This window comes from Hyperolius riggenbachi, chromosome 5, assembly GCF_040937935.1.
Source record: "Hyperolius riggenbachi isolate aHypRig1 chromosome 5, aHypRig1.pri, whole genome shotgun sequence".
Lineage (NCBI taxonomy): Eukaryota > Metazoa > Chordata > Amphibia > Anura > Hyperoliidae > Hyperolius > Hyperolius riggenbachi.
This window is the reverse complement of record NC_090650.1, coordinates 504,603-525,000: the sequence shown is the minus strand read 5'-3', so window position 1 is coordinate 525,000 and position 20,398 is coordinate 504,603. Positions and strand designations below refer to the sequence as shown.

Here is a 20,398-nt window from a genome sequence, read left to right as displayed (position 1 = left end):
GCAAGTCTGTCGGCAGCTACACAGAAGTCCCCATAAAACCTGTGCAGCTCTGCTTATTTTGACAGGAACACTTAGGTGAGAACACCGCAGAAGCTGTCACACATTTTGCTGGTGGGTGGGGGGAGAAATAGTGATCAAATGCATGCATGCTTTAATGTATTAATCAGACTGTTTTCATTATTAGAAGACTTACAAAGAGCCATCAATGAAATTCCACCTGCAACACTCCGACAGTTCTACCCTCAGCTTATATTTGAGTCAATCACTTTTTCAAAAAAAAAATTTAGGTAAAAGTTGGGGGGTCGGCTTATACTCGGGTCGGCTTATACTCGGGTCAGCTTATACTCGGGTCAGCTTATACTCGGGTCGGCTTATAATCGGGTCGGCTTATAATCGGGTCAGCTTATACTCGAGTATATATGCTGATATGTTTACATACCCTGCCAGGATGAATTTTTTTTCTGTGCAGAATATTCTGTCATTCCAAGGCAGTGGTGGATCTATTTATTAACACACAGTAGTGGTTATCCTCACAGTGAACAGTGGAATGGTCTTGATGAAAGGTGTGCATACCCTTGAAGTTGCATCAGGCAATATATGGACAGGCTGACTCTCTCTCTCTCTCTCTCTCTCTGATTGGACCTGATCAGTGAGAGATCTATTGCCTGCCCATACACCACAGGCCGATGTCCTATATATTCTAGCATGGCTGGCCTCCCTCCCCCTTGTAAAAGTGTCCTCCAGCAGAATCTCACCTGTACATTAGTGCAATCCCTGGCCTCCTCTGCCACCACCATTCATGGTGCCACGTGGTACCAGTGTTCGGTGCAATCCTTGGCATCCTCTGCCATCACCGTGTGTTGTGCCACGTGGTACCTGTGCTCAGTGCAATCCCTGGCCTCCTCTGCCACCATCGTGTGTTCTGCCACGTGGTACCAGTGCTCGGTGCAATCCTTGGCATCCTCTGCCATCACCGTGTGTTGTGCCACGTGGTACCAGTGCTCAGTGCAATCCCTGGCCTCCTCTGCCATCACCGTGTGTTGTGCCACGTGGTACCAGTGCTCAGTGCAATCCCTGGCCTCCTCTGCCACCATCGTGTGTTCTGCCACGTGGTACCAGTGCTCGGTGCAATCCTTGGCATCCTCTGCCATCACCGTGTGTTGTGCCACGTGGTACCAGTGCTCAGTGCAATCCCTGGCCTCCTCTGCCATCACCGTGTGTTGTGCCACGTGGTACCAGTGCTCAGTGCAATCCCTGGCCTCCTCTGCCATCACCGTGTGTTGTGCCACGTGGTACCAGTGCTCGGTGCAATCCTTGGCATCCTCTGCCATCACCGTGTGTTCTGCCATGTGGTACCAGTGCTCGGTGCAATCCTTGGCATCCTCTGCCATCACCGTGTGTTCTGCCATGTGGTACCAGTGCTCAGTGCAATCCCTGGCCTCCTCTACCATCACTGTGTGTTGTGCCACGTGGTACCAGTGCTCAGTGCAATCCCTGGCCTCCTCTGCCATCACCGTGTGTTGTGCCACGTGGTACCAGTGCTCGGTGCAATCCTTGGCATCCTCTGCCATCATCATGTGTTCTGCCATGTGGTACCTGTGCTCAGTGCAATCCCTGGCCTCCTCTGCCATCACCGTGTGTTGTGCCACGTGGTACCAGTGCTCAGTGCAATCCCTGGCCTCCTCTGCCATCACCGTGTGTTGTGCCATGTGGTACCAGTGCTCAGTGCAATCCCTGGCCTCCTCTGCCATCACCGTGTGTTGTGCCACGTGGTACCAGTGCTCAGTGCAATCCTTGGCATCCTCTGCCATCACCGTGTGTTGTGCCATGTGGTACCAGTGCTCGGTGCAATCCCTGGCCTCCTCTGCCACCATCGTGTGTTCTGCCATGTGGTACCAGTGCTCAGTGCAATCCCTGGCCTCCTCTGCCACCATCGTGTGTTCTGCCATGTGGTACCAGTGCTCGGTGCAATCCTTGGCATCCTCTGCCACCATCGTATGTTCTGCCATGTGGTACCAGTGCTCAGTGCAATCCCTGGCCTCCTCTGCCATCACCGTGTGTTGTGCCACGTGGTACCAGTGCTCGGTGCAATCCTTGGCATCCTCTGCCACCATCGTGTGTTCTGCCATGTGGTACCAGTGCTCAGTGCAATCCCTGGCCTCCTCTGCCATCACCGTGTGTTGTGCCACGTGGTACCAGTGCTCAGTGCAATCCCTGGCCTCCTCTGCCACCATCGTGTGTTCTGCCATGTGGTACCAGTGCTCGGTGCAATCCTTGGCATCCTCTGCCACCATCGTGTGTTGTGCCACGTGGTACCAGTGCTCGGTGCAATCCCTGGCCTCCTCTACCATCACTGTGTGTTGTGCCACGTGGTACCAGTGCTCAGTGCAATCCCTGGCCTCCTCTGCCATCACCGTGTGTTGTGCCACGTGGTACCAGTGCTCAGTGCAATCCCTGGCCTCCTCTACCATCACTGTGTGTTGTGCCACGTGGTACCAGTGCTCAGTGCAATCCCTGGCCTCCTCTGCCACCATCGTGTGTTCTGCCATGTGGTACCGGTGCTCAGTGCAATCCCTGGCCTCCTCTGCCACCATCGTGTGTTCTGCCATGTGGTACCAGTGCTCGGTGCAATCCTTGGCATCCTCTGCCATCACCGTGTGTTGTGCCACGTGGTACCAGTGCTCAGTGCAATCCCTGGCCTCCTCTGCCATCACCGTGTGTTGTGCCACGTGGTACCAGTGCTCAGTGCAATCCCTGGCCTCCTCTGCCACCATCGTGTGTTCTGCCATGTGGTACCAGTGCTCGGTGCAATCCTTGGCATCCTCTGCCATCACCGTGTGTTGTGCCACGTGGTACTGGTGCTTGGTGCAATCCTTGACTTCCTCTACCATCACTGTGTGTGGTACTGGTGCTCAGTGCAATTCTTGACTTCCTCTGCCACCATCGTGTGTTCTGCCACGTGGTACCGGTGCTCAGTGCAATCCTTGACTTCCTCTGTCACCACCTTGTGTTCTGCCACGTGGTACCGGTGCTCAGTGCAATCCTTGACTTCCTCTGCCACCATCGTGTGTTCTGCCATGTGGTACCGGTGCTCAATGCAATCCTTGGCTACCTCTGCCATCATCATGCATGGTGCCCCGTGGTTCCGGTGCTCACGGTGAAGGCAGATACGGCAGAGGGGACCCGGCGGACAGGTGGGGAGTACATGGAATGTCACAATATCTAACGCTTTTACCGCCGCACACCTGATTGAGCATTTGCGACCCAAATTTTCCAGCATATCTGGTTGATCATTTTGAGTGATTTCGGCCTCCAATCGAGCTAAACATCGATGGGGTGGGCCGGACTTGTTGCAGCACCACATTTTCTCCAATTTGATGAATGGCCCACAAAATATAAAATAAACATAACCCTGCCAGCCTGTACTTATACAGCATGCTACATTTACCACACTTCTGAAAAATAATGATTACATGTAACTGTATCATAAAAAGTAAGAAGAATAGGGTGAAAAAAAATATTGCTACCCATTTTTACTGCAGTCCTTTATGTTGATGAAAGGAACCCTGAGCGGTGTCCTAAAAAGAGAAAACAGGACTTACCTGGGGCTTCCTCCAGCCCAACGTATCTCGCGAGGTCCCCGGCACTCTCCTGGCCCCCTCCATGGTCTCGCTGGTGGCTCCAGTAATGTGCAGACTTTGGAGTGAAGTCATGCATGCCTGCCCCCCGCTGCGTACCTGTCGCGTCATCACACCGGCCGCCATAAGAGTCCTGCGCATGTGCGGTTCAATCTTTAGAGAACCGGGCAGGGCACTTATGGCGGCCAGCATGATGACGCAGCGGGATGCGAGCATGTGTGACTTCACCCCAAAGTCTGCACATTACCGAAGCCGCCAGCGAGACTATGGAGGGGGCCAGGAGAGTGCCGGGGACCTCGCGGTATACGGTGGGCTGGAGGAAGCCCCAGGTAAGTCCCGTTTAGTTTTTTAGGACACCGCTCAGGGTCCCTTTAAGAAAAAAAAAACTAGCAATCAATATATCGGACTTTAAATAGAACACCCACAGAGCACCAAAATATGTAAAGACTTTAACATTCATGCCTAGCACTTTATTAATGGAAACCTCAGAGGTTAAAATATATATATACATATATATATATATATAGTGGAGGAAATAATTATTTGACCCCTCACTGATTTTGTAAGTTTGTCCAATGACAAAGAAATGAAAAGTCTCAGAACAGTATCATTTCAATGGTAGGTTTATTTTAACAGTGGCAGATAGCACATCAAAAGGAAAATCGAAAAAAATAACCTTAAATACAAGATAGCAACTGATTTGCATTTCATTGAGTGAAATAAGTTTTTGAACCCCTACCAACCATTAAGAGTTCTGGCTCCCACAGAGTGGTTAGACACTTCTACTCAATTAGTCACCCTCATTAAGGACACCTGTCTTAACTAGTCACCTGTATAAAAGACACCTGTCCACAGAATCAATCAATCAAGCAGACTCCAAACTCTCCAACATGGGAAAGACCAAAGAGCTGTCCAAGGATGCCAGAGACAAAATTGTAGACCTGCACAAGGCTGGAATGGGCTACAAAACCATTAGCAAGAAGCTGGGAGAGAAGGTGACAACTGTTGGTGTGATTGTTCGAAAATGGAAGGAGCACAAAATGACCATCAATTGACCTCGCTCTGGGGCTCCACGCAAGATCTCACCTCATGGGGTGTCAATGGTTCTGAGAAAGGTGAAAAAGCATCCTAGAACTACACGGGAGGAGTTAGTGAATGACCTCAAATTAGCAGGGACCACAGTCACCAAGAAAACCATTGGAAACACATTACACCGCAATGGATTAAAATCCTGCAGGGCTTATCGACAGGAATTGGCCAGCACAGTCTCTTACACCTCATGGGAAGACAGCTTATAGACAGGAAGTGGCCAGCACAGTCTCTTACACCTCATGGCAAACAGCTTATAGGCAGGAAGTGGTCAGCACAGTCTCTTACACCTCATGGCAAACAGCTTATAGACAGGAAGTGGCCAGCACAGTCTCTTACACCTCATGGGAAGACAGCTTATAGACAGGAAGTGGCCAGCACAGTCTCTTACACCTCATGGCAAACAGCTTATAGGCAGGAAGTGGTCAGCACAGTCTCTTACACCTCATGGCAAACAGCTTATAGACAGGAAGTGGCCAGCACAGTCTCTTACACCTCATGGCAAACAACTTATAGACAGGAAGTGGCCAGCACAGTCTCTTACACCTCATGGCAAACAGCTTATAGACAGGAAGTGGCCAGCACAGTCTCTTACACCTCATGGAAATCAGCTTATAGACAGGAAGTGGCCAGCACAGTCTCTTACACCTCATGGCAAACAGCTTATAGACAGGAAGTGGTCAGCACACTCTCTTACACCTCATGGCAAACAGCTTATAGACAGGAAGTGGTCAGCACAGTCTCTTACACCTCATGGCAAACAGCTTATAGACAGGAAGTGGCCAGCACAGTCTCTTACACCTCATGGGAAGACAGCTTATAGACAGGAAGTGGCCAGCACAGTCTCTTACACCTCATGGAAAACAGCTTATAGGCAGAAAGTGGCCAGCACAGTCTCTTACACCTCATGGCAAACAGCTTATAGACAGGAAGTGGCCAACACAGTCTCTTTACACCTCATGGGAAGACAGCTTATAGACAGGAAGTGGCCAGCACAGTCTCTTACACCTCATGGGAAGACAGCTTATAGACAGGAAGTGGCCAGCACAGTCTCTTACACCTCATGGGAAGACAGCTTATAGACAGGAAGTGGCCAGCACAGTCTCTTACACCTCATGGGAAACAGCTTATAGGCAGGAAGTGGCCAGCACAGTCTCTTACACCTCATGGCAAACAGCTTTTAGACAGGAAGTGGCCATCACAGTCTCTTACACCTCATGGGAAGACAGCTTATAGGCAGGAAGTGGCCATCACAGTCTCTTACACCTCATGGGAAGACAGCTTATAGGCAGGAAGTGGCCAGCACAGTCTCTTACACCTCATGGAAAACAGCTTATAGACAGGAAGTGGCCAGCACAGTCTCTTACACCTCATGGCAAACAGCTTTTAGACAGGAAGTGGCCATCACAGTCTCTTACACCTCATGGGAAGACAGCTTATAGACAGGAAGTGGCCAGCACAGTCTCTTACACCTCATGGGAAGACAGCTTATAGGCAGGAAGTGGCCATCACAGTCTCTTACACCTCATGGGAAGACAGCTTATAGGCAGGAAGTGGCCAGCACAGTCTCTTACACCTCATGGAATTCCGCTTATAGACAGGAAGTGGCCAGCACAGTCTCTTACACCTCATGGAAAACAGCTTATAGACAGGAAGTGGCCAGCACAGTCTCTTACACCTCATGGCAAACAGCTTATAGACAGGAAGTGGCCAGCACAGTCTCTTACACCTCATGGCAAACAGCTTATAGACAGGAAGTGGCCAGCACAGTCTCTTACACCTCATGGGAAGACAGCTTATAGACAGGAAGTGGCCAGCACAGTCTCTTACACCTCATGGAAAACAGCTTATAGACAGGAAGTGGCCAGCACAGTCTCTTACACCTCATGGCAAACAGCTTATAGACAGGAAGTGGCCAGCACAGTCTCTTACACCTCATGGCAAACAGCTTATAGACAGGAAGTGGCCAGCACAGTCTCTTACACCTCATGGGAAGACAGCTTATAGACAGGAAGTGGCCAGCACAGTCTCTTACACCTCATGGAAAACAGCTTATAGACAGGAAGTGGCCAGCACAGTCTCTTACACCTCAGTGGAATGCCAGGAGTGTATCCAGCAGTTATATCTACTAAGAGTGGTTACTCTGATGAGCCAAAAGAAAAAAGAATACATTTTTGTTAACACACGTATTACTTAATTAGTTTTTTAACTTTGTTTGTTCTATGCTTTCATTTCAGAGCACAATGAGACATTGAATTGCTTGAGATTCAGTTAAAAACTAGAAAAAATGGGGGTGCCTTAAATCTTTTGACCAGTATTGTGTATCATATATATCTCCTATATAATAAAAGGTTAGGGTAGCTGCGTCCATCTGCATTAATCTGCCGCGATTCTCCTTCACTTATTATTATTATTATTTATTGTATTTATAAAGCGCCAACATATTACGCAGCGCAGCTTCACTTGAATTGCAAACACAATCACTAAAATGGCCAGAATTTGTAATCATTGAAGTGAATGAGAATTGCTGCAGACTTTACATGCAGCATTTTAAAAAGCACACATGCAGCCATTGTGGACCAACCCGAAGTGTCTAACGTTGTGCACATGCGTGACCCCAAGTGGAGGGTTCACTGGTGGCGCATGCGCACAATGGGGAACTGCGACTGGTGGTGGAAACGAGCAGTATGCAGAGGATGTGCTGGCGGTGGGGAAGATCTCCCAAGAGGCCAGCAGCCGTGCTTCCAGTGCCCATTATTATGACATAGTGAAAAGTGTGTGTACTAACAATATCTGCAATTTCGTTAAGACATATCTGGCAATAATGCTGCCCTTTCACATGAGAGTGCGAGGAACTCCTAAACCTAACTATTCCTGTAAGAGAAAAGGTGCTTCAGACAAGAATAACAATCTGGCTCTTCAGAATACAGGGTCTGGGTCATTCAGAACAAGGGCAAGACTGAAATGACATAAATCATCTGTTTTATAAGTAAATTGCACATAAAAATAACTATATGAAATGTGTCAAAAATATCTAACAATTGAACTGAGATGTCATAGCAAAATCAAAGGGAAAAGAAGAAATGACTGGACTGAGGCAATCTGGGAAATTAGCGTTCATCTTCTGAGGATTAAAAGTCCAAAGCCCAGGAAAGTCTTTCTAAGTCGTTACCAGAGGGCCAGTGTGCTGTCAGCAGATAATAGCAGTTTCCGTATGATCTATGGATACTAATTACAGGTGAGATGTCCCATACCTGAGAAATGAATATCTTGAGCTTGGAATAAGATATGGTTATTTCTCTTCCTAAACATTCATATTCCTTTGACTAGCAAGTGCCTTGATTTGCAAACGGCTGTTTACGAAAATATCTACATTAATCGTAACATTTTTTATAGCGCTTTTCTCCTGCCGAGCTCAAGAGCTGCAGCCACTCAGGAGGCCGCCCTGCAGTGTTAGGGAGTCTTGCCTTGAACTCCTTACTGAATAGCTACTGCCCTAGCCAGGATTCACACTCTGGTCTCCCATGTCAAAGGCAGTGTCCTCAACCAGTACATTATACAGCCACCAGTACACTATCCATTACGTATATCTGAGTTTATGCAGAGTCAGTTGTCCCTAAACAAATGCCTTGTCTGACATCCTGGTTTCTTTTCATGGTGCCAGGCTGCTTGATGTATGGCCCAGTGCACTGCTTCTGCTTATCAGCATTTATCTGAAGAATAGAGCAGGTGCCGGGAGGTCTGGGCCTGGCCCTGGTTTATGGAACTTTAATGACTTAATCCCTGTATGTGCAGTTTATGGATTCTTCAGCAGAAGGATACACTTCCTCCACTGTCCTCTGCTGAACTGTCAGCTGAAACAAACACTTTCTGGATTTAAGAAATAAACACACAACTTTAAGGGGAACTCTGCTGTTCCTCAGAATCACTTTATTTGCCAAGTGTGCCATTTGGCGTACACGGAATTGGTTGGGGCACACATGGCAGTGGCAGTACAATACAGTACAAAAAAGAACAGACGTGGCATTGTCAATATGACATAAGACAGTTGTGGCATTGTGAATATGTGACATTGGCCTCAATTCACTAAGATCATGCTGGAGATAATAAGGCAAGAGAAAACTTACCTCCACATGGTGAGAGAGTTATCTTATCTCTTCATCCCTTACGTTACCTCCTCTGTAGTTAATTTACCTCCTCTGTAGTTATTTTCACACGCAGTTAATGAACAGCCTGTCTTTAACTCTGGAGTTATTTTAAGGATTAAAGAGTTAACTTAAAGACACAAGAGTTAACTTTAGGTTTACCTGAGGTAAAATGTTTCCTGAATACTACATGCCTTATCACCATGGTAACAACTCTAGAAGAGTTATTAAAGACAGGAGATAAGCTTAGTGAATTGAGGCCAATGTCCACACAGATCTCCAGGCAAACATCCAAACAGCAGGATGAACAACCAGGACTTCTACAGCTTAGGCGTGGGGCAGAGGTCCGGCACAGGAGTATGGTAGTTAGGGGAGGGCGACAGGTGAAGTGATACTACCTGTAGGACTAGAGGGTGTTCAGTAGGTGGACAGCCTGGGGGAAGAACGTGCAGCGTTGCCTGGCGGTCTTAGAGGGAAGGGCTCTGAAACGTCAAGCTGATGGGAGCAGGTGAAGAAGCGACTGCCTGGATGGAAGGGGTCCTGCGAGATCCTGGTGGACCTCAACCTCGTTCTGGTAGTGTGAAGGAGATCCAGGGGTGGCAAGGGCTATCCTATGGTCTTTTCCGCAGCACTGATTATTCTGTGGAGTTTATATTTGTTGCTGGTGGATGCCCCTGCATACCAGACAATGGGGGAGGAGCAGAGAATTGATTCCACTGTGGCTGTGTAGAAGCCTAGTGCAGGATTTGCACTCAATTTGGGTGAATTGCAATAATTTGTCACACCTCCCTCCTTTAGGAGATTGCATGGGATAGGTCCACAAGACCCTGACTCCAGCCACCCACACTTGCTGCTTTGTTGTGTTCTCCACACCAGCAATCCTGGTGCCAGCTTTTGGCCCAATGCTGGATTATGAAGTTATACTGTGCCATACTCCAACACATTAGTTTTCCATTTCCATTGCTATTAGTCGTACAATTGAGCCAGCTAAGACAATTATGGTCTGTGATGACCCTGAAGGACCACAAGTAAAGATACAATTGTAGCTTTCGGATGGCCCACACAATTGCCAGACACTCTCCATTGTGGCATCGGTTTGCACAGTAAACCGACAGCTGAAGTCAGTGTTTTGAAGGTGAGGAGCACTAGCCAACATCTCCTAGGCCCGAAAACCCTTCTCACATTCGAAATCCAAGTGAGATTTTTGGGCTGCTTCTTACCTATCGCGTCAGTCAGTTGTTTAGCCAGAGTTTAGCCAGAACACAGTAGGTTGGAACAAACTTCATATAGCACCCTGCCATCCCCAAAAAATATTGGCACTTGCTTCTTGGTGGTAGGTCACTGCCATGACACTATGGTGTCGACCTATCCCGTCTCAGGGCCTGACTACACGCCAAGATACTGTTCCTCTGTCATGCCAACTTGACATTTACTTGGTTTGATTGTCAGATTGGCAGTGGATAGGTTTCTAATATCTGTGATAAGTAACCAAGGTGATCCTGCCATGTCAGGCCGAATACTGCAATATCATCCAAGTACGCCACTGTGAAACAGTATATCCTTTCAGATAGGTTATTTGTGGCATGCTAAAAGGTGGCAGGGGCATTCTTCATGCTGAAAGACATTGCTGTGAATTCATTGAGGCCGAAGGGTGCAAAGAATGCGGATTTCTCCCGTGCCTCAGGAACGAGCAGAATCTGCCAGTATCCATCACTCAATTCCACGATCATTTGATAGTTGACAGCCTCCAGCTGGTCTTATAATTCATCGATTTGAGGCATGGAATATGCATTGGTTGTGGTGATGTAATTCAGTCTCCTGTAGTCCACACACAAACCTGGTTGTCTTGTCCTTTTTTGGCACCAGGACAACCGGAGTGGCCCAGGGGCTAGTGGATTTGTGAATACCTCCTAACTGCAGTATCTCGTTAATCTCTCTTCATCTCTGCCTGCTGCACCATACTGGGAGGACAAGAGGTGAGAGCTGATGTTCAAGTCATTCATCACTCCTCCAGCCAAGCTAACAGCGGATCAGTCCTTCTCTGTTCTGACTGCACACTGTGTTCTGTCATCATTTCCGCTACATGTTTTCTGTCGCTTACCTCACCAGGTAAGGGACTAGATTCATCTTTTCAGGATGGTGAATGTCCCTTCCCATGTGGCCTGCAGTTTGTTCTGCCTCACAGGAAGCATCTGCATATGATCTGTCCCTGGCAGTACGGTCATGCCACACTTTCTGCTTGGCCTGTGATTTTGACATATTTTCATTCACCATAGCAACTAGTGACTCCATTTTGTCCCTGAGTTTCAGGACATAATCAACAACTGAGACTTCTGAGGGGGTCACATTTGCCCTCCCAGGACTCACAAATCCGGATGTTTCGTCCATGCAGGAGTGCAAAGGGCGAGAACACTGTGGACTCCTGAGGCACTTCTCTGCAGGCAAATAGCACATGAGGCAAGTACCACTCCCAGTCCCTATCCTGTGATCTTAAGAATGGTCGCATTGAATAGTTTGCTCAAACCGTTGGTATGTGAATGGTACAGACTGGAGACACATGGCTTCCATAGCTGTGACATGAAGCCGGAGCCTTGGTCAGAGATCATCTCTGCTGAGACTCCATGCGTGAGAACATTCCAATTACCATTTCATACTTAAGGGAAGACTGTGCCACTGCTTCTGGATGGTGACATAATCCACACACCTTAAAGAGAACCTGTAACAAAAAAAAGTTCCCCTGGGGGGTACTCACCTCGGGAGGGGAAAGCTTCCGGGTCCCAATGAGGCTTCCCCCTCCCCTGTAGCTGCAGGCAATCCAGCGCTGGCTCCCCCGAAGTCTCCCACAATCCTCCCTGGACAAGCCTGATAAGCGCTGATTTATTTACCTTTCCTGGCTCCAGCGGGGGCGCTGTTGCAGCTCTCAGCACGGAGATAGGGGAAAATAGCCAATCTCTGTCGGGTCTGCTCTCCTGTGCAGGTGCAGGAGAATTGCAGGAGACTTGCGCCTGCGCAGTAGAGTGGCCCGACAGCGATCGGCTATTTCCACCTATCTCCAAGCAGAGAGCCGATACTGCGCCTACTGAGCCGGGAAGGTAAATATTTACATCCCCGCTGTTAGGGAAACTTTATCGCCGCCGCTGTGGGACCGAGGAGGACGGGGGAAGCCTCAATAGGATCCGGAGGCTTCCCCCAAACGAGGTGAGTAACCCCTAGGGGAGGTTTTTCTCGTCACAGGTTTTCTTTAAAGAGACACTGAAGCGGAAAAAAAAATGATGATATTATGATTTGTATGTGTAGCACAGCTAAGAATTAAAACATTAAGATCAGATACATCAGTGTAATTGTTTCCAGTACAGGAAGATTTAAGAATCTCCAGTTGTTATCTCTATACAAAAAAGCCATTAAGCTCTCCGACTTTCAAAGTCGTGGAGAGGGCTGTTATCTGACTTTTATTATCTCAAGTGTTATTGAACTATTTACTTTTCCTCTGCTAGAGGAGAGGTCATTAGTTCACAGACTGCTCTGAAAGAATCATTTTGAATGCTGAGTGTTGTGTAATCTGCACATATTATAGAATGATGCAATGTTAGAAAAACACTATATACCTGAAAATAAAAATATGACAATATTTTCTTTGCTGCTAATCTTCTAGTAATTATTCATAGTACACAACCAATTCACTCATATATTTTTTTCGCTTCAGTGTCTCTTTAAGGGCCCTTCCAGACTGGGACATTTACATTGCGGTGCCTTACCTTTTATTACCGCAGGATAATGGTAAAGCAATGAAAACCTATGGGGCCTTGCATACCTACTGCAGTGTGTTAGCCAGAAGTATAGAACTTAACGTGATGACAACAGCGCGTTATCAGCGACGTGCGGTGACCGGAAGTCATGTAAGTCTATGGCACCGCAGATATTTTACATTTTTGCATTTGCGTTGGGGAAGTGTATTTTGTTAGTACATTTTGCGCACTTCCTATTTCCGCCACAGGAAGTGAGTGCTGGAGAGCCACACTTCCGAGCATTTCCTGTTTCCACCACAGGAAGTGAGTGCTGGAGAGCCACACTTCCAAGCACTTCCTGTTTCCGCCACAGGAAGTGAGCGCTAGAGAGCCACACTTCCGTGCACTTCCTGTTTCCGCCACAGGAAGAGAGTGCTGGAAAGCCACACTTCCAAGCACTTCCTGTTTCCGCCACAGGAAGTGAGCGCTAGAGAGCCACACTTCCAAGCACTTCCTGTTTCCGCCACAGGAAGTGAGCGCTAGAGAGCCACACTTCCATGCACTTCCTGTTTCCGCCACAGGAAGTGAGTGCTGGAGAGCCTTACTTATGGTTTGGCTTGCAGTCAGATTAGAGATTACCGTACATTGCCACGGAAATCTCTAAAGTCTATATTTAACGTTACAGTACGGTATGATCAATCAATCACACCACTGATGTTGGTTTTTGGTGTAAAACCAGCCTTTAATGTATTATTTGCCAGGCCTGCTAGCAATGTGCAGAGGACCAAATATGTCAACTGCCGCCCTCCAGGGCTGTTTGATGATCAGCAGGGGGCACAAGGGAGCTTTTTGGGTCCTCCCGGCCATTTTTACCCTCTGGCATGTGGTACAAGATCAGCAGTAATTAGTCACATCCACTCGAATAATAATAATTATTATTATAAAAGTGTTTTGGCCAATAAAAGTGTTTCTGAACACGTGCTCGGGTCTTGTGTATGCCCCGCCAGTGTCCCGCCAGTGGGATGTCCTGTGCTGTCTTGAGCACATGTCCTCTGAACTCACTAGATACCACTAACCACCTCGTGTTCTCACCTGTGTCACTCTGTACAGCTTCACTGCACAGCCTGCTATTATCCCAATACACTCTGTATTGAGCCTCCTAGACTGGAGATTTAGCAGCCTGGGCCCTAAGCTCTTCCAGGCTGGAATCACTCTGCAAGGCCTGCAAGAAGAATGCAGCACTACAAGTCTCAGCGAGCTGACCAGTGACATAGGAAGTCAGCTGCGGAGAATTACACTCCCTGGGGTCATAGCTGAGAGAAGCATCTGCTTTTGCCTGCTCTGAGCTCTTTACTGGCAATACTGGGCATGTCTGCCAGCACAGAGTATTCCCTTCACAATACATCAGGATCAACTTTATTCCCCAAGTATGCCGATTGACGTACCCGAAATAATCTGTGCTACACATGGGCTCGGCAGTGGACAGATACTTCTTCCGGTAAACTTCTGGAGTCAATTGAAACTTGGTGATTATAGCAGCCTTAGCGGTAATCTTGACTCAGGGTGGTAATTCCGTTCCTGAGTGAGTTTCATGCAGGAGCGGCTGCAGATCTCTCTGAAGTATTTTTTTTCTTGTTTTTAGGGTCTAAAAGCTTGTGAAAAAATGGTATGGCTTTTACACCATAACCTCCCTGGTGGTCTATTAAAACCTCCAGTGGGCAGCGCAGCACTTTAATTTTTTTTTTTTTTTTAATCATGTAGCTAGCCTAGCGCAAGCTACATGATAGCCGCTGTGCAGCGGCATCCCCCCAACCCCTCCGATCGCCTCAGGCGATCAGCGCAAACAGGAAATCCCATTCAGAATGGGATTTCCTGTTTGGCTTCCCCCGTCGCCACGGCGACGATCGTCATCGACGTTGTGACGTCATCAGGAGTCCCGATGCACCTCTCAGCGCTGCCTGGCGCTGATAGGCCAGGCTGCGCAAGGGGTCGGGGGGCGGCCTAGCGGCGAATCGGCGCGGAGCGCCGGCGATCGGGAAGTACGCTAGCTGCGTGTACCAAAAAAAAAATGATGCAAATTGGCCCAGCAGGGCCTGAGAAATCCTCCTGCGCGGCATAGCCCCAGCTGAGGTCAGGCTTACCGCCAGGGAGGTTAAATCTGGAAATAATCATAACGCCAGGGAGGTCAAACGCCAGGGAGGTCAAAGTGAATGGGAATTGTACAAAAAAAAAATCAGCCAGATACTTACCTAAGGAGAGGGAAGGCTCTGGGTCTTATAGTGCCATTCCTCTCCTCTCCCGCTCCACGTTCCAGCCTTGGCTCCCCAGTAGCATTACTCAACCAATTTGGTCAAATACTGTTTTCTCTCTGCTGCTAAGGAGGCTTTGGTAGCCGGAGTGCTCCTGAAGATGAGCTGCTCCATACTCTGCACACGTGAGCACCCTCTCTTACAAGTGCGCAGTACAAATCCGCCTGTCTTTGGGAGGACTTGGCTCCCGAAGACTTCAGAACTAGTTCCCCGCAGCGGGAGATTCAAACGAAGGAGCTGCCGCTGCAACGAGGGCACCGGGAGAGGAGCGGGGAGGCTCTATAGGTCCAGGAGTCCTCCCTCTCCTGAGGTAAGTATCTGCTTTGTTGTTTTTTTTTTTTTTCTAGATTCCCAATGTCCCGGAGACATAATTAGCAGCATTTACACCACGTTCCAAATTATTATGCAAATTATATTTTTTTCTGATTGTCATAAATAGTCAATGCACGTGGCAGTCAGCATCATTAGTGAGTCATCAACCAACAGACTGTAATTCAGATGTTAATAAACAACCCTCCTAATGATGACGGTATGTTTTACAAGAATGAAAAGTGTAAAATACACTGTCCCAAATTATTACGCACAACACAGTTTCAAAGCATTTTATAGGTTGTAAAGAACATCTTAACAGGTCAAGTTACATATGAACACAGGGCTCCTTATCTGATAGCAGCTTTACCATTCTTCCATCCATTGAATGTGTGAGTTTTTGGAGAGTTTCTGCTTGAATTTCTTTGCCAGATGTCAGAGTTGCCTCCCAGAGCTGCTGTTTGGATGTAAACTGCCTCCCACCCTTATAGATCTTTTGCTTGAGTTGCTCCAAAGGTTCAGAATAGGATTGATGTCGGATGGATGGGGCCACACCATGTGGTTCTCTCCTTTTATGCCAATAGCAGCCAATGACACAGAGGCATTCCTTGCAGCATGAGATGGTACGTTGCCATGCATATAGATGATTTCATCACAGAGAATATGGTTCTTCTTTTTGTACTGTGTACTCTACTACACCTGCTAGTAAATTATTTGTCATGTAGAAATATTTCTACCAAAACAGTGATTGATCAGGTTAGTGATGTCTGACTGCTATTATTTTGAAGACAATTGTATATCAAATGTTGCTTATTTCTGTATCAGAATTTAGAATGCACCCAGAACTTCAGTTCTGCAAGACAGAGTTACTTAGATAATACTGTCCGGATCCGACTAAGCTGCCAACCAATGTTATAGTTCAGGCCTGTGTGTGAGGCGTAAGGCATAGCTGGTAACACTGGAGGAGATGGCAGTACTTCCAAATGGAGGCTGCACCCAAATTGACCAGCTGCATAGATGTGCAGAGCCCAAAACACGGGCAGATTACACAACTTGCCTTCAAAACAGATGCAGCGAATGAAGGACGTTAGCTTCCAGAAACAGTTTGCGCACAGATTGTTCACTACGAGACTCTTCCATGGCGTTGACGTTACTTCTTGACAGAGGCCTAACCACTAGCTAACAATTAAAACATAGTGTAAACATGGGGCTGCTACCCACAAATGGTCTACACATTTTCTAAAGAACAGCAAAAAATTGGCAGCACTTATCAGGCTGCAACTGAAATTAAACCAACAGAAATGAAATATTGGTTTCCTTTCAGTTGCAGCCTGATTAGGAGCGCTGCCAGTTTTTCCCATATCTGGTAACATCGCCCCACCTCACAAGAGAGTGCGAGGAACTCCTAATACTAGCTATTCCTGTAAGAGAAAAGGTGCTTCAGATAACCTGATTAAAGCCCCATACATATACACTTATTAATAATGACCACCTCAGCTGATAATCAGGCATTTGTACAGAGGCTCACGACCCCCCCCCCCCCCTCCTCCCTGTCATCTGCAGAACTGGCTGCTGAAATAAACACATTCTGTTTTTTATAACACAGCTTTAAGGGGAACTCTGCTGCTCCCAGTGCAGGATTTGTGCTGAATTCAGACGAATAGCGATTATTTGTCACACCCATTAAGTTATATAGTATAGGCAGTGCTGTTGATCCTTTGTGCCTGTTGTCCATGGAGCACGTCACTCTGCACTTGCCCAGGCTACTCCTTCTATGACCATCTCTTGTGGCACACTGCTGTAACGAGCATTGCATCCAGGCAAGTCTGGCATCCCCATTTGGTGCAGCAGTTCTGCCTGTGTGAATAGGCCCTTTACCCAGTGTAAGCAGGAGGCAGAGATATTGGTTGCAGGGTTATCTCCTATAGTGGAGAAGGGAAAGATGGTGACTGTGGTCACATGTCTCATGAGAAGACAAATCTTCCATTTATTTGGAATGAATGGCTGAGTGAGCAGCAGTGGAAAGCAGGAAGTGTTAGGGAGTGTCCAGTGTTAGGAACTGTCCGGTATTAGGGAGTGTCCAGTGTTAGGGAGTGTCCGGTATTAGGGAGTGTCCGGTGTTAGGAACTGTCCGGTATTAGGGAGTGTCCGGTATTAGGGAGTGTCCGGTATTAGGGAGTGTCCAGTGTTAGGGAGTGTCTGGTATTAGGGAGTGTCCAGTATTAGGGAGTGTCCGGTGTTAGGGAGTGTCCGGTGTTAGGGAGTGTCCGGTGTTAGGGAGTGTCTGGTGTAAGGGAGTGTCCGGTGTTAGGGAGTGTCCGGTGTTAGGGAATGTCCAGTGTTAGGGAGTGTCCGGTATTAGGGAATGTCTGGTGTTAAGTAGTGTCCGGTGTTAGGGAGTGTCCAGTATTAGGGAATGTTCGGTGTTAGGGAATGTCCAGTGTTAGGGAGTGTCCGTGTTAGGGAGAGTCCGTGTTAGGGAGGGTTTCCGTGTTAGGGAGTGTCCGGTGTTAGGGAGTGTCCGGTATTAGGGAATGTCCGGTGTTAGGGAGAGTCCGGTGTTAGGGAGTGTCCGGTGTTAGGGAGTGTCCGGTGTTAGGGAGTGTCCGGTGTTAGGGAGTGTCCGGTATTAGGGAGTGTCCGGTATTAGGGAATGTCCGGTGTTAGGGAGAGTCCAGTGTTAGGGAGAGTCCAGTGTTAGGGAGAGTCCGGTGTTAGGGAGTGTCCGGTATTAGGGAGTGTCCGGTATTAGGGAATGTCCGGTGTTAGGGAGAGTCCAGTGTTAGGGAGAGTCTGGTATTAGGGAGTGTCCGGTATTAGGGAATGTCCGGTGTTAGGGAGAGTCCGGTGTTAGGAAGTGTCAAGTATTAGGGAATGTCCGGTGTTAGGGAGTGTCCGGTGTCAGGGAATGTCTGGTGTTAGGGAGTGTCCGGTGTTAGGGAGTGTCCAGTATTAGGGAGTGTCCAGTATTAGGGAGTGTCCGGTGTTGGGGAGTGTCCGGTGTTAGGGAGTGTCCGGTATTAGGGAGTGTCCGGTGTTAGGGAGAGTCCGGTGTTAGGAAGTGTCAAGTATTAGGGAATGTCTGGTGTTAGGGAGTGTCCAGTGTTAGGGAGTGTCCGGTGTTAGGGAATGTCCGGTGTTGGGGAGTGTCCGGTGTTAGGGAGTGGCCAGTGTTAGGGAATGTCCGGTGTTAAGGAGTGTCCGGTGTTAGGGAGTGTCCGGTGTCAGGGAATGTCCGGTGTCAGGGAATGTCCGGTGTTAGGGAGAGTCCGGTGTTAGGGAGTGTCCGGTGTCAGGGAGTGTCCGGTATTAGGAAGTGTCCGGTGTTAGGAAGTGTCCGGTGTCAGGGAATGTCCGGTGTCAGGGAATGTCCGGTGTTAGGGAGAGTCCGTTGTTAGGGAGTGTCCGGTGTCAGGGAGTTTCCGGTATTAGGAAGTGTCCGGTGTCGGGGAGTGTCCGGTGTCAGGGAGTGTCCGGTGTCAGGGAGTGTCCGGTGTTAGGGAGTGTCCGGTGTTAGGGAGTGTCCGGTGTTAGGGAGTGTCCGGTGTTAGGGAGTGTCCGGTGTTAGGGAGTGTCCAGTCTTAGGGAATGTCCGGTGTCAGGGAATGTCCGGTGTCAGGGAGAGTCCGGTGTCAGGGAGTGTCCGGTGTCAGGGAGTGTCCGGTGTCAGGGAGTGTCCGGTGTCAGGGAATGTCCGGTGTCAGGGAATGTCCGGTGTCAGGGAATTTCCGGTGTTAGGGAGAGTGTGGTGTTAGGGAGTGTCCGGTGTCAGGGAGTGTCCGGTATTAGGAAGTGTCCGGTGTCAGGGAGTGTCCGGTGTCAGGGAGTGTCCGGTGTTAGGGAGTGTCCGGTATTAGGGAGTGTCCGGTGTTAGGGAGTGTCCGGTGTTAGGGAGTGTCCGGTATTAGGGAGTGTCCGGTGTTAGGGAGTGTCCGGTGTTAGGGAGTGTCCGGTGTTAAGGAATGTCCGGTGTCAGGGAATGTCCGGTGTCAGGGAGTGTCCGGTGTCAGGGAATGTCCGGTGTCAGGGAATGTCCGGTGTTAGGGAGAGTCCGGTGTTAGGGAGAGTCCGGTGTTAGGTAGTGTCCGGTGTTAGGGAGAGTCCGGTGTCAGGGAGTGTCCGGTGTTAGGGAGTGTCCGGTGTCAGGGAGTGTCCGGTATTAGGGAGTGTCCGGTATTAGGGAGTGTCCGGTGTTAGGGAGTGTCCGGTGTTAAGGAATGTCCGGTGTCAGGGAATGTCCGGTGTTAGGGAGAGTCCGGTGTTAGGGAGAGTCCGGTGTTAGGGAGTGTCCGGTGTCAGGGAGTGTCCGGTGTCAGGGGGTGTCAGGGAGTGTCCGGTGTAAGGAAGTGTCCGGTATTAGGGAGTGTCCGGTATTAGGGAAAGTCCGGTGTTAGGGAGTGTCCGGTGTCAGGGAGTGTCCGGTGTTAGGGAGTGTCCGGTGTTAGGGAATGTCCGGTGTTAGGGAGTGTCCGGTGTTAGGGAGAGTCCGGTGTTAGGGGGTGTCCGGTGTTAGGTAGTGTCCGGTGTTAGGGAGAGTCCGGTGTTAGGGGGTGTCCGGTATTAGGGAGTGTCCGTTGTTAGGGAGTGTCCGGTGTCAGGGAGTGTCCGGTATTAGGGAGTGTCCGGTATTAGAGAAAGTCCGGTGTTAGGGAGAGTCCGGTGTTAGGGAGTGTCCAGTATTAGGGAAAGTCCGGTGTTAGGGAGTGTCCGGTATTAGGGAGTGTCCGGTATTAGGGAAAGTCCGGTGTTAGGGAGAGTCCGGTGTTAGGGAGTGTCCGGTATTGATTGCTGAATGCAGTAACACCTAACTTCTCTCTCCTCACAGCCAAGCCTGGCAGAAAACTGACCTTTCTGTATCTAGCCAATGATGTGATTCAGAACAGCAAAAGGAAAGGACCTGAATTTACCAATGACTTTGCCCCTGTAATTGCTGACGCGTTCAAACATGTTGCGAGGTGAGTCTTCTGAGCTTCGTGTTTCCTATTTCTCTGCTTTGTAAAATAGTGTGCTCAAAACTGGTGGAACCCAGCAATGTCTACAGCCTAACAAATAATAGAGAATTCCTCCCAGGTCTTATACATAACTGCAGAGCTTTCCTGCAAATGAAGTTCCTTCAGTAATTTACCTTAGGTGCTCTGGGACTGCTGTGTGTGGGGTGACGGTACACTGAATGACTGCTGTGT

At 48.7% G+C, this 20,398-nt stretch overlaps 1 protein-coding gene across 1 annotated transcript in view; it reads left to right on the top strand.

Annotated features, from left to right (window-relative positions):
- RPRD1A (regulation of nuclear pre-mRNA domain containing 1A) overlaps positions 1–20,398 on the top strand; it is a 123,269-nt gene that overhangs the window by 19,050 nt on the left and 83,821 nt on the right. Inside the window, exon 2 of the mRNA XM_068238464.1 lies at positions 20,041–20,170. Coding sequence (XP_068094565.1) covers positions 20,041–20,170 — 130 coding nt within the window. The remainder of the gene's footprint in view (positions 1–20,040; positions 20,171–20,398) is intronic.